Source organism: Marmota marmota, unplaced genomic scaffold, assembly GCF_001458135.2.
Source record: "Marmota marmota marmota unplaced genomic scaffold, marMar, whole genome shotgun sequence".
Classification (NCBI taxonomy): domain Eukaryota; kingdom Metazoa; phylum Chordata; class Mammalia; order Rodentia; family Sciuridae; genus Marmota; species Marmota marmota.
In genome coordinates this window covers 1,821,361-1,836,311 of record NW_026000221.1, presented here as the reverse complement: position 1 = coordinate 1,836,311, position 14,951 = coordinate 1,821,361, and the positions used below count along the sequence as shown (strand labels likewise).

The window sequence follows — 14,951 nt, the reverse complement described above, 5'->3', positions numbered from 1 at the left end:
TATTTTATTAAGAATTTTTGCATCTATGTTCATCAAGGATATTGGTCTGACATTTTTTTTCCTTGATGTGTCTTTAACTGGTTTTGGTATCAGGGTGATACTGGCTTCATAAAATGAGTTTGGCAGTGTTCCTTACTTTTTAATTTTATGGAATAATTTGAGGAGGATTGATATTAGTTCTTCTTTAAAAGTCTGGTAGAACTCAGCTGAGAATCCATCCAGGCCTGGGCTTTTCTTTGTTGGAAGGCTTTTGATGGCTGCTTCAATTTCATTACTTGATATTGATCTATTTAAGTTTCCTACATCCTCCTGGTTCAATTTGGGTAAGTCATATGTCTCTAGGAACTTGTCAATATCTTCAAGATTTTCTAGCTTATTAGAGCATGACTTTTTTTTTGAAAAATTTTTTTTAATATTTATTTTTTAGTTCTCGGCGGACACAACATCTTTGTTTGTATGTGGTGCTGAGGATCCAACCCGGGCCGCACGCATGCCAGGCGAGCGCTCTACCGCTTGAGCCACATCCCCAGCCCCCAGAGCATGACTTTTTCAAATAGTTTCTGATGATCTTCTGTATTTCAGTAGTGCTTGTGGTGATATTTCCTTTTATCTCAAATTTTGTTAATTTGAGTTTCTCCTTCTTCCTTTTGGTTAGTTTTAGTTTGGCTAAGTGTTTATTGATCTTGTTTATTACTTCAAAAACACAATTTTGGGGGCTGGGGACATAGCTCAGTTGGTAGAGTGCTTACTTTGTATGCACAAGGCCCTGGGTTCAATCCCCAGCACCACAAAAAACAAACAAACAAAAAAAACCAAGTTTTTGTTTCATTGATTTTTTTTTTTTTGTCTTTTTTTTGTTTTGTTTTTTGTTTTTTAATTGAAGGTCGCTTACTGGTCCTGCTTCCATGAATGGTCAAGACCAAGAGAAAAGGGAGGGGAACCAGCCGGCACAGGGAGGGATCATCTCTACAATATTCCATTTATACACAGAACTAAACAGACAAGCACAGAGTCACTATTGCGGTTAGAAGTTGGCAGCATGGGATGAGGGAGGAACAGGTGGGAAATAGGGGTGTCGTTAAAAAAAATACAGGCCCTCCCCCGAAACTGGGTGCCTGGGGGAAGACTTGGTCTGTTTCAACCCAAGAGGAATAGAAGATCAAAAGCAGTTTGGGAAGGCCAGAACCGTCAGGGATGGAGGGAGGAGGAAGGTCCAGGGGGTGGGGGGGCTGTTTGGCAACTGGGGTGAAGGGAATGCCCTCCCCCTGCTGGGATCCCCCCAGCCCCTCCGGTCTGGCAGGAAGGGGGCAGCCTGCAACCCCCCTAAGGGCAGGTCTGGGGCTGCCAGATGCTCCAGGCAGGGGGCTGGAGGGGGCTCACAAAGGCTTGCCCTCCAGAGAGATGACGGCACTGCCCCCCAGTTTTTCAGCCAGGGTGCAGCGGTCCTTGACCTCCTCATAGCAGTTTGCTTGTAATTCGTGCTTGATCCCTGTCAGCTTCTTCTTGATTGCGTCCTTGGAACTAGCATAGATCATTTTGCTCTTAAGGGGTGCGGATTCAGGGGCCCAGAAGATAAACACCAGGTCCTCTTTCTTGCTCTCCTTGGTCTCGTAGGTAGCGTCATAGAGGGCATAGCGGCAGTCCTTGTCTGGCAGCATCTTGACAAAGGTGGCGTAGGGATCATCCACAGTCTGGCCCACATCACCTACCAGGATCTCCTTGCCCTCCTCCAAGATGATGTTCTTCTTGTCCTCACTCAGGCAGAAGAGCACTGCCTTCTTACGCTTCTTCACTTCCTCTGGCGTTGAAGACTTGCATACCTTCATATCATTGAATACCTTGATGACGCCATCAGAGACAGCCACACCAGAAGCCATGTTTCCGGAAGCGAAAGGAAGACGACAAGAAGAGCCTACGAAGACGAGAGCCGCCGCAGCTGCTGCCGGGATCCGACTGAACGCCTTTCATTGATCTTTTGAATTTTTTTTTTTTTTTTAATTCTTGATCACCTCTGATATTAATTATTTCCTATCTTCTAATAATTTGGATATTTTTTGAGGGGGTATGGTGGATTGAACTCAGGGGCCCTGGACCACTGAGCAACATCCCTAGCCCTATTTTGTATTTTATTAGAGACAGGGGCTCACCTCGCTAAATTGCAATGGCTAGCTTTGAACTCACGATCCTCCCGCCTCAGCCTTGTGAGCCACTGGGATTACAGGAGTGCGCCACCACGTCTGGATCTATGAACTTTCCTCTTAGAATTGCCCTCATGGGGGACCTGGGATTGTGGCTCAGCAGTAGAGTTCTCACCTAGCACGTGTGAGATCCTGAGTTCGATCCTCAGCACATAAAATAAATAAGTAAAACAAAGGCATTGTGTCCAACTACACCTAAAAAATAAAAGTTAAAAAAAAAAAAAAGAATTGCCTTCATAGTGTCCCAGGGATTTGGATATGTTGTCTCACTTTTCTTATTTACCTCTAAGTAGTTTTTTATTTCACCCCTTATTTCTTCTGCTATCCATTCATTTTTCAATAGTGTGTTCAGGTGTTAGATTAGTTTCTATTTTTATCCTATTATTGCTTTCTAATTTCATTCCATTATGATCTGATAGAATGCAAGCTATTATCTCTATTTTTTTTTGTATTTGCTAAGATTTGCTTTGTGTCCTAAAATATGGTCTACTTAAAAAAGGGTTCCACGTGCTGCTGAGATGAAAGTGAATGCAGTCATTTCATGGGTGAAATATTCTATACATGTCTGTCAAGTCCATATTATTAATTGTAGTTTTCAGTTCTGTAGAATCTTAGATTATGTTTGAATGATCTGTCCAGTGGTAAGAGGGTGTATTAAAGTCATCCAGTATTATTGTGTTGTTCCTGCCCACATCCTGCGCGGGGCAGTGGGAATGGGGTTCCCCTGGGTAGAATGGGATGGCTGAGAAATAAAAGTTAGGAAAAATAGAATGGCAAAAAAATAATAAATAAATAAAACCCACAGAACACAGAAAGTAGTTTTAAAAGCAGGGACAGGATGGGCAAGCTGACCAGACAAATCCAGCTTCTGATAAAATGGAGCCCGTACCTGCTTTATTTATATAGGGAGACATCAAAGAGATTCTATGGAATGTTCTTTTCCAAAAAAGTTTAAAGGTTTGCTGTTCAGTTCCTAATGGGTTATGCCCATCTTTGGTGCTGCTATGAGGAAGGTTTCCAGCAGAGCAGAAGGGAAGGTCACTTGCACTGGGCGGTCTGTCACCACGAGAGAGCCACGGGAAGTTCCCAATCCCAGGCCTATCTTTCCCTGGCTTTCATACCAAGAGAAGGTCCTCGTGTATTTCATGGATGGCTTCCCACATGTTGTGGCCTATTTAATTCTTAATATTGAGAAGGATTTGTTTTATGCACATGGATGCTCCATGGTTTGGGACATAAATATTCAGTTATTGTATCTTGTTCATGTATAATTCCCGTAAGCATTATGAAATGACTTTCTTTGTCTCTTCTGATTAACTTTGGATTGAAGTTCACTTTATCTGATATGAGAATAGATACCCCTGTTTGTTAAAGAGTCCCATGTCAATGGTATGTCTTTTCCCATCCTTTCACCTTCATTGTGTGGATGTCTTTGCCTGTGAGGTGAGTCTTTTGGAGACAGCATATTGTTGGGCCTTGTTTTTTTTTTTTTTTTAATATTTATTTTCTAGTTGTAGATGAACCCAATACCATATTTATTTATTTTTATATGATGCTGAGGATCAAACCCAGGGCCTTGCATGTGCTAGGTGAGCACTCTACTGCTGAGCCACAACCCCAGCCCCCCCCTTTTTTTTAAGAAAGAGTGAGAGTGAGAGCAAGAGAGAGAGAGAGAGAGAATTTTTTAATATTTATTTTTTAGTTTTTGGCGGACACAACATCTTTGTTTGTATGTGGTGCTGAGGATCGAACCCGGGCCGCACCCAAGCTAGGCGAGCGCGCTACCACTTGAGCCACATCCCCAGCCCCCAAGCCCCTTTTTTTAATCCTATCTGCCAACCTATGTCTTTTGAGTGAAAAGGTTACACCACTTACATTCAATGTTATTAATGAGAGAAAATTTTACTTCCTACCATTCTGATTTGTTTCTAATGTTTAAATCAGACATGATTCTCCTTGAATTGAGTATTCTTCTAGTGTAATTCTTCTCTGTGTTGGCTTTCATTTTTATTTTTCATTTCTTCATGAAATATTTCATTGAGTATGTTATATAGTGCAGGCTTTCTAGTGATGAATTCTCTTAGCTTCTGTTTATCACAGAAGGTTTTTATTTCGTCTTCAATTCTGAAGCTTGATTTTTCTGGGTATAGTATTCTTGGTTGGTATCCATTTTCTTTCAGAGTATATACTATTCCAAGTCCTTCTATCTTTTAGGGTCTGGGTTGAGAAATTGGTTGAAATCTAGATTGGTTCACCTCTAAATGTGACTAGATATTTTTATCTTGCAGCTTTTAAAATTCTATCTTTATTCTGAATGTTAGGCATTTTCATAATAATGTGTCTTGGAGTGGATCTACTGTTATTTTGTATATTTGGAGTCTTATAGGCCTCTTGTATTTTAATTTTTATCTCATTCTTAATGTTGAAACATTATGCATTCCTTTAGCTTGTATTTCAGAGCCTTCATCTACCTCAATAATTCTTAAATTTGGCCTCTTGATATTATCCCAGATTTTGTGAATAGCCTAGTCATGGTCTCTTAACATCTTTTTCTTTTTTTGAAATATTTTTTAGCCAGGCATGGTGGTGCATGCCATAATCTCAGCAGCTCGGGAGGCTGAGGCAGAAGAATCACAAGTTCAAAGCCAGCCTCAGCAAAGGTGAGGTGCTAAGCACCTCAGTGAGACCCTGTCTCTAAATAAAATACAGAATAAGGATGGGGATATGGCTTAGTGGTTGAGTGCCCCTGAGTTCAATCCCCAGTAACCCCCCCCCAAAATTTTTTTAGTTGTCAAAGGATCTTTAATTAATTAATTTATTTATTTATAGGTGGTGCTGAGAATCAAACCCAGTGCCTCACACATGCTAGGCAAGTGCTCCTTTTCTTTCTCTCTCTCTCTCTCTCTCTCTCTCTCTCTCTCTCTCTCTCTCTCTTTTTTTCCCTTTGTGTGGTGCTGGGAATTAAACCCATGCCTCATGCATGCTACCTAAGTGCTATACCACTGACCTACATCTCCAGCTCCACCCACCACAGAGGATCTGTTTTTATTTGCTCTCACTTGTGCCTGCCCCTACCCCAGCCAGGCATGGGGACATGTCAGAAAGCTTCGTCTTGAAAAGCGGGGATGGGAGGAGAGGGTAAAGGAGTCAGAACTGGGATGCTAACAGCCTAGAGAACTTATCTCTTCCTCTCTAAGCCAAAGTAAAGCCTCAGAAGATGTTACAATAGGGTGAGGAAGGGAGAGAGAGGAAACCTTCCAGCAAATTCATCGAAGGGCAAACATTTTAATTTAGAAATTCCTCAAATTAGACATTTATTAACCACTGAAAATGTGTTCCATATGCTTAAAAAATTGACCACTTAGAAGTAGAGAATAGAATGAAGGTCACTAAAAGAAAGAGTAGAGGGGAGGAGAGAAAGGGAAAGGGTAGGTAACAAATCACAATTACAGGAAGAGATATAGTTCTAATGTTCTGTAACTCAGTAGGATAATTAGTCTACAACAATTTATTATCCATTTCAAAATAACTAGAAGAGTTTGAATATTTCCAACATATAAATGATCATATCTGAGGAGATGGAAATGCTAATCACCCTGATTTGATCATTGTATATTATATACATGTATTGAATTATTATACAGTAGCCCATAAATCAGTCCAAGTATTATGTCAATTAAAAATAAAAATCAAGCCAGGCACAGTGGTGCACATCTGTAACCCCAGCTACTCAGGAGGCTGAGGCAAGATCATAAGTTCAAGGCCAGACTTGACAATTTAGCGAGACCTATCTCAAAATAAAAAATAAAAAGGGCTGGGGAGGTATCTCTGTAATAAAGCAACCCTGGGTTCAATCCTTCATACCAAAAAATAATTTATTAATTCAATAAAAATCAAGGAAGTAAGGTGGGGTATAGCTCAGCAGTGTAGAGTGCTTGCCTAACATGCACAGGACCCTGGATTAGATCCCCAGCACTAAGAAAAATAAAAATAAAAGGTAAAAAATTTTTTTTAAAGTGTTCCTATTTGTCATTTATACACAGAAATTCACATTTCTAATGAACTTTTTAAAACTCTTGATGCTTGGGATATACCAACAGGGTAGAGCCCCAGAGAGCAAATGATTTTTTCCCAAAAAAATTTTTGCAAAGCTTCTCGACAATTTCAAAATAAAGCCAAGGATGTGAGTCACCGTCTTAAATGGTTAAGAGGCATTGATATGAGAAAATGAATACCCAAGGACAGACTCGAATTGGCATTTGGACCAGACATATTTCGTCTGGGTGTTAGCCGGAGTCTATGTGTCTATGCCTGAGCCCAGGAGGGGAGCTCCTACTTTGTGCCTGGCCCTCTACAGGACTCTGGGAAATAAAGAGACTGAAATACCACCCTTACCTAGAGGATGAGGAAAACAAACAAGTCAACAGAAATATATTTCTGAATAAGTCCCCAGTAGGTAGAAAGACAGACAAAGCTGAGAGAGGAAAGATATATGGGGAGAGGGGGTGCTGTGGGTTAGGTATGCTTTCTTCCCTCCAAAACTCATGTTAATATGTGGTCCCTAATGTAACAGTGCTGAGATGTGGTGGGAGCTTTAAAAGGTGGTTAAGTTGTTAAGAGGGATTAATGCCTTTTTCACAAAAGTGGTTTAGTTCTTATGAGACTAGATTAGTTCCCAGTATAGTGGGTTCTTATGAAGAGAGGAGGCCTCATGTTTCATCTCTTCTGCCTACATACACTTGCTCTTTCTTCCAATTTTTGCCATGAGTTGGAGCAACATGAGGGTCTCACCAGAAAACAAGTAGATCTGATACCATGTTCTTGGATATACCATCATCACAGGGCAAACAGTCTGGCAGTACCACTGGGGACCAAATACACCACTAACCCATGGCTTCTCCTGATTTCCACATGGTCTGGGGGAGAGTAGTAACAATAGACTGAAAGGGAAATAAGGTCCTGGGCAAGTGCCAGGTCTTGTTCAGACAAAAGATGGCAGGGTTATCTAGGTGGAATTAAAGATGGAACAGCACTTGTGACCCATGGAAGGGGGCTCCCTGGCTCATCAGGAGAATGTGTGCAGCAAGAAGCACAGGCAGGGAAAGAATGTGGACGGGACCAAAGGGGCAGTAGTAAAGGTTGGGCCTTCAAACCAAGGAGGAAGAACCTAGTATGGCCATGCTGCTCAACAAAGATACCAGCCAGGCCTGGGCGAGCTCAAGTCTGGAGCTTCAGGCTTCATAGATCATGATGACCATGAGTCACAGGTCTAGAACTCGGAGGTCCAGAAATTACTCATCTCAACCTATTTAGTTGATCCTCAGAAAACGTTCATTCACTCAGTTTAGAATCTGGTAGGAACTGGTGAAAAACAGTAACAAGCAAATACATCAGTCACTACTACCAAAGCAAAAAATAACAGTTGAAGTAATAATAAGCTTATCAAAAAACTTAGAAGGTAATGCTGGGGAATGAGATGCTTTGAGGAATAATGGATTTAAAATTCTCTAATGTTTTCCTGGGAATCTAGAAAGTCACGTACATGCATGTTCCTGTTCAGACACGTGCATATCCAGAAAGACTAGGAAAGACCTATGCTCCCACTTCTGGTTGACTTTTAGGCTTTGAGCAAGCAGGAAATAAGAGTTTTTCATCTGTCTTGCTGAGTATTGAAAGTATGCACCAACCCATTCACAGAACTGATGTGCAAAAAATGGGAGATTTTTATTTTTAGCTCCAGGTGTGCTATGGTTTGGATAAGGTTGACATTGTTTGAGTATCCCTCAAGATTTTTTCTGTTGAAATTTAATCCTTACTGTGAAGTATTAAGATGGCAGAAACCTAATCCAACTACCGTGTTTAGAGGTGGGACCTTTGGAAAATGATTAGGATTAGACAATGTCATTTGGGGGAAGCCTCCATGATTGAATTCTGATGGTTGATAAAAGGAAGGGAGACCAGACAGACACAGACACACAATTCCCTTCTCTTGCCATGTAATACCCTGCATCCCCTGGAGACATTGGGTCACATCTGGTAATGCCAAGGAAGGAAGAGAGCTGTTGTCCCTGGCAAATATGTAGACAAGAATAAGCCAGGATTCAGCACAACCAGTGGAGATGAATGGTCTATTCATAAATACCTGGTGGACAGATGACATTCAGAATTAGATTCCCTCCAACATCCCTGAGTAGAGTAATGCCCCTTCATCCACACAGGGATAGAAGACCCTCCGTGGATGCCAGAAATCACAGACAGTACCAAACCCTGTATAAGCTATGTTTAATCCTATACCTACATACTTATAACGAAGTTTAATTTATACATTAGGCACAGTAAGAGATTAAAACAATATAGAACAATTATAGCAATACACTGCAATAAAAGTTATTTTTTTTAAAGAAAGAGAGAGAATCTTTTTTGTAAATGGACACAACACAATGCCTTTATTTTTATGTGATGCTGAGAATTGAACCCAGGTCCCGCGAGTGCAGGGCGAGCGCTCTACCGCTAAGCCACAATCCCAGCCCCTAAAAGTTATTATTTTTTTAAATTATGAATTGTTAGCCAGTGAAGTGGCACACTCTTGTAATCCTAGTGGCTTGATAGGCTGAGGCAGGAGGATCACAAGCCAGCCTCAGCAACTTAGTGTGGCCCTAAGTAACTTAGCAAGACTGCCTCAAAATATAAAATAAAAAGGGCTGGGGATGTGGCTCAGTGGTTTAGAGGCCCTAAGTTCAATCAATGGTAATATATATATGACTTGTTTGTTTCTAGAATTTTTCATTAAATATTTTAGAACTGTGTCTGACCACAGGTAACTTGATTAAAGAAAAATTCTGAGATGTCCTAAATTGAATTACAAAGGCAAACAGAGGAAGAAGGAAGACAAGAGAATGAATTAGTTACTAGCCATGGCCTAAAATAACAAGATTGCTTCACATTCCTGATGTATGTGGAAACCTTAAATGAAATCTCATCGAGACTTTTGAGTAAAACTTTCTGGACTATTTGTTATCCTCAAAAGCAACAGGTACGCGGCTGCCGAAGATGGCGGAAGGGCAGGTCCTGGGGCTGGATGGCCCAGGCCATCTCCTGGGCTGCCTGGCGGCCATTCATGGCCCAACAGGTACTGCTGGGCCGCAAGGTGTTGGGTGTGCACTGTGAAGGCATCAACATTTCTGGAAATTTCTACAGAACAAGTTGAAGTACCTGGCCTTCCTTCCCAAGAGGATGAATACCAACCCATCCCATGGCCTGTACCACTCCTAGGCCCCCAGTAGCATCTTCTGGTGAACTGTGCAAGGCATGCTGCCCCACAAGACCAAGCAAGGCCAGGCTGCCCTGGACCGACTCAAGGGTGTCCACCACCCTACAACAAGAAAAAGTGGATGGTGGTTCCTGCTGCCCTGAAGGTTGAGCGACTGAAGCCAACAAGAAAGTTTGCCTACCTGGGGCGCCTGGCTCATGAGGTCAGCTGGAAGTACCAGGCAGTGACAGCCACACTGGAGGAGAAGAGAAAGGAGAAAGCCAAAATCCATTACCAGAAGAAAAAACAACTTATGAGGCTATGAAAACAGGCAGAAAAGAACGTGGAGAAGAAAATTAACAAGTTCACAGAGGTCCTCAGGACCCATGGACTCATGGTCTGAGCCCAATAAAGACTGTTTATGCCTCATGTGTGGCCTGACCTGCCCTTCCTCCATCACCACCCTGGGATATGGGGGACCCAGGACAGCTCTCTGGGTGCAACAGGCAACCTGGGACCTGGAAAGCTCAGGCAGGAAGGGCCTAGCCGTGATCTCTGCTCTTGTTTCAGAAGGTTTCTAAGAGTTGTATGGTCAGAATTATGACCTGCTTATTCATGAATTAAAAAAAAAAAACTGATAGAACTACCAGTTACTTGCAGTATTCAAAAAAAAATGAGCTGGAACACTAAAGGCGGGGTGGGGGGGAGGGTGGGTCTCCCTGACTATAGGGGCACCCACCTGTCTTAACTGTGTGGCCATCCTATACTCTGTAGCTAACAGAATGGGAGAGCACCTGCTGAAGTGGGCAAGTTTTAGAGGTGCAAAGACTGGAAAATGTGACCAAGGGAAACAGCACTGCCCCTTTTCCTTCCCTCTGTTTTGTGATCAAAAGCAAATAAATTATTTTTAAAGAAAAAAAAGCAACAGGTACTTCTTCTTATGGATGGTCCTCCTATCCCAAAACCTTCCCCCTATGGGGTTATCCTCCCCTCTTACCTATAGTCAATTTGGGCTTGACATACATGATTTAGGGTTTCCTTCCACAGATTTTTGTTATGAAATGCTCTTGCCTTTTGGACACAGTGGACATACTTCCATCTGCTCTCTAGTCTTGCTGCCAGTAGCTGTGGAACTTGCCCCTAAGGCCTTGTCCTTTTCTTGGTAGCTTCTGTAATAGCTCAATAAACCCTTTTATTTCATAGATCCCTTGGTCTCTAGAGTTTTGGTTTAACTAACTAAAACCTCAGAAAGTAAAATAATAGATAAGGGGGAGAGGCTACTCTATTAGATAAGGCTCCAGGGCCTTGTATACAACCTCAGGGAACCCTAAATTAGGTAAGATTAAGTTTCTGCCACTCTAGCAGAATGGGTTCCAAAGTAGAAATTAAGATGAGTTATAGAAAACCTTAATTATATTTCTTGCACATGGGGGTTTATGAACACAGAGTCATCCTGACTGCAGTAAATATTTTGAAGAGATAACCAAGACTTGGAGATCAGATGGATGATGGGGTAGTAAGGAAGACGAGGTCTTTCCTCCCTTTGGGTCATTTGTTTTCCAAGCAACCCAGGCAAATTAAGGTTCTTTGGGGAGAATATCTGCAATGTCTTACTCCTTCCTTTGATGGTCTTCCCTCATAGGTCATAACATTGATAGGTTCTATTGTTCTTGTCCAGTTAATTAATTTAGGAGCAAATACTATTTATTCTAATGAAGCAATTTACTTTACTAAAAATTGACTGTTTATTTTCTAGAAAAATAGTATCTGATCACAAAATGAGACAGGAAGCTAGAGAAATTCAAGGGCCAGGCTTATTCCTTTTTCTAACAACTCTCTTGAAGGAACTAACTGGGATCCCATGAGAACTACATTAATCTCTTCCAAGGGCAGTGCCCTCGATGACCTAACATGTCTCACTAGGCCCCATCTATTAAAGTTTTCACCACCTCCCATGCTGGAGACCAAGCTTCCAACCCATGGACCCTTGCAGGGACATACTTAAACCATATGTAAACCACAGCAGTCCTTGATCTGCCCCTGTCTGGTAGAATAAATTGTTTATGAAAGGCAGACCAGGATGAAGGTGATATGTTGGATGGTGCTCAGGAAGTGCACCAGGGATGTGAGGCTGAGATAGTAGTCTACTGGCATTTCCCCTATAATTTCCCCTTCCTTCCTCTCAAGCAGTCAGTCCTGTGCCCGTTTCCTTGGGGTGGGAGTAGAGAATAAATCACAGGATGAACTTGCAAACTGCTATGATTTAGCTGAATATCCTCCCAAGGTCCATGAGTTAAAGGCTTGGTCCCCAGGGTGGCTCAACTTGGAGGTGGCAAAGCATTTAGGAGACAGGGCCTAGTGGGAGGTCCTTAGATCATTGGGAGTGTGCCCTTGACGGGGATGGGGGAACCAGTCTCTTCCTCTTCCTGTCTCTCTCTGCTTCCTGGCTCATAAGGTAAACTGTTTGCTCCACCGTATGATCCTGTCATAACAGGCTTCTCTTATCAGAGACCCAACAAAATGGGGCCACTCAATCTTGGACTGAAACCTCCAGAACCATAAGCCTTTTCTTTTTTAATTGCCTCAGATATTTTCTATAGTGACAGAAAGTTGACTAATACACAAACCTTCTTGGATTGAGGATTCCAGAAGCCCAAGCCCTTAGATACCTGGAGGTTTAGGTCAATGGCCTTCAAACATTTGTTTGTGTGCCCTCTACAAGCAGTTTTTTAAACTATGCACCCTCTTACACAGGACCAGCTACAGAAATCGTAGCACTCAGAACAAACTGAAAACATGGGTCCTTTGTTCAAATATTAAGAATTTTAAGAAAGCAATGGATGGCACTAAGTGGAACACGGAGCCCTTCTGAGTGTGGGGTCCTCTACAGCTGCAAAGCTTACATAGCCATGAAGCTGGTCCTTCTCTCAGTCGTTTTTGTTATTAAGATAGGGGGTTTCATTCTATTGCCTAGGATGACCCCAAACTTGTGAGTTCGAGTGAGTCTCCTATCTAAGCCTCCTGAGGCTACAGGCATGTGCCACCAGGCCGTGTCTTATTTTTTATTTTTTGATACCAGGTTTGAACCCAGGAGTGTTTAATTACTGAGCCATATCCCCAGCCCATTTTTATTTTTTTATTTTGAGACAAAGTCTCACTAAGTTCCTTAGGACCTTGCTAAATTGCTGAGGCAGGCTTTGAACTTGCAATCCTTCTGCTTCAACCTCCCAAGCCACTGCGATTATAGACATGTACCACCAGGCCCAGCTCATTTTTAAATAAACACGTAAAAAATTGTAATTTTAAACAATTATAAAAGATGAAATTTCAGTATTTTATATATTATATATTTGCTTTAAATATATTTTCTTCCAGATTTCTGAGCAGCAGAACAAGTTAATGTAATGCATGAGAAATATTTGTCACAACTGCCGGTCCACATATATGGGTGACAAATCATGGTACTTCCATACAATGGACTAATACTCAACCAAAAAAAAAAAAAAAGGGAAATGAGCTATTTGTACATGTTACAACATAGATGACTCAAAATAATGATGTCAAGAGAAAGAAGCCAGGCAAAACAGAACACAGGGGCTGAGGATATAGATCAGCTGGTAGAGTGCTTGCCTAGCATGCACAAGGCCCTGGGTTCAATCCCCAGTACCACACACACACACACACACACACACACAAAGAACACATACTATATGAAAATGAAAAATATTCTGTAGAGACAGAAAGATCAGTAGTTTCTGAGGCAGAGGGAAAAGAGTGGGAGGCAAGGATTCCAGCCAGGTGGAGCCAGCCATGTGGCTAAATTGTCAGCAACAGAATGTGAATAAAGAGGATGAGGATTCTTTTCTGGGTATGGTTCAGAAAAAAATGGTTCCAACAACCCTCACTCTCTCACTCTATCTTCATTTCCATCTTCTAGTTGAGTGAAAATGACTTAATAGTTAGATGAAGTCCAGCCACAAGATAGGAGCCTGGGTTGCTGCATGATTGCATGAAAAGTTCTCTTCCACCAGCGTTGGGCCATGACATGAACAAGAACTAAGGTGGTAACGCCTCGACTTTAAGGACTGTTCGTTACAACAGTTAACCAGCCCTAATACATAGTACTATGTAGTCATTCTGCTCAAGATAGCTGGCTGGTCTCCTCAAAATAAGTCCTACACAGGATTTTAGGCTGGTTCCCTGAGGCTTACACATTGGGTTCAGCACAGCAGATAGGTCATCCTTGGGGAGGGGAACAATCCCTATTGCTGGTCTAATTTTCTCATGAACCCCTGAGCGATCCCTGTGGTGGCCAGGGAAGGAGACAATCTAACATCACAGAGGGACCATATTTCCACTGGACTTTTAGGAAGTTGTTTTGCTTGTTTGTTTTGTTTCTGTTGTATTGGGGCTTGAACCCAGCACTTGCACATGCTACACCAGTGGGCTCTACCACTGAGCTACATCCCCTGCCCTTGTTTATTTATTTTATTTTGAGACAGGGTCTAGCTTAGTTGCGCAGGCTGGTCTCAAACTTCTGATTTTCCTACCTCAGCCTCTAGGTAGCTAGAGGCTAGAATTATAAGCATGTACCTCAAATCCACCATGAGAGGTTCTTTTGGTAATGTTCATCTGGGACACAACCTTATGCTCTGAACCTATTCTGGACAATCTATTCACATTTGTCTTCCTCACTTCTTCCTGTTGCTAGGCCTTCCACCTTGTTTCTTCTAGGTCTCTCACCAATTGACTAAATCATTTCCAATGCCCATTAATCCCTGTGTCTTTATTGCAAGGTCTCTCCACAAACTGTCCTTTTCTATGCCCTTAGGTCCTTTCTGAGGAAGACTAACACCCTAGTGGTCCACTTCTGGCTGGAACTTGCACAACACATGGAGCCATCTGTAAACAGACTTTTAGATTTTTCTTGCTCTGTCTACTCTCCTTAAATAACATCCATGAGACCATGAACATAGATTAAGGGAAGAGTGGCAAGAGTGAATGTGAGCAACTTCCTCAGACAACCTACTTGTGCCTTAGGACTTGCCTGGACCTAATCCCTATATGTCACTTCCTTTTGATGATGGAGTGCTGCCAGCCACCCTTACTGTTATGGCTGGGTAGATCAAAACACTAAGCTTAGGTCACATGGTTACTTGGTATGTCTGCTATGGTCAGGCATCCAATTTCGCCAGATCCCTGGAGTGAGCAAGAGGCTGTTTCTCAGAAGGATTGTTTGCTAAAGGAATGCTTTACTTTGCTCCAAAAGCTAACGCTTTTGGAGTATAAAGGCAAAAGGTAAAACTATTTACTATGCAGCCTGGTCCAGTAAGAAAATGTCAGAAGCTGTCCATGGGCTGGGTGTGTGAACCATTGCGCATAGTAGCCTCTTGAGGGGACAGGCCTGGCACTGCGAACTCCCAGTCAGGGATTGATCACATGATACAGGTGAGCCTCCCCCTCTAGCTCTGCCTAAGATCCCACCCAGCACCTGAGATTGGTGT

General features: G+C 42.2%; 1 protein-coding gene and 1 pseudogene across 2 annotated transcripts; one reads left to right on the top strand and one right to left on the bottom strand.

Moving 5' to 3' along the window:
* Positions 1-993: 993 nt before the first annotated feature.
* Positions 994-1,964, bottom strand: LOC107144733 (cofilin-1-like). Its single transcript, XM_048792103.1, has one exon. It carries the CDS (start codon positions 1,875-1,877, stop codon positions 1,377-1,379), a length of 501 nt encoding a protein of 166 aa, XP_048648060.1. The 5' UTR covers positions 1,878-1,964; the 3' UTR covers positions 994-1,376.
* Positions 1,965-9,233: 7,269 nt separating this feature from the next.
* On the top strand, positions 9,234-9,874 carry LOC107144904 (annotated as a pseudogene). Its single transcript, XR_007343445.1, has one exon. The product of XR_007343445.1 is annotated as a 60S ribosomal protein L13a-like (transcript).
* The last annotated feature ends 5,077 nt before the right edge of the window (positions 9,875-14,951 follow it).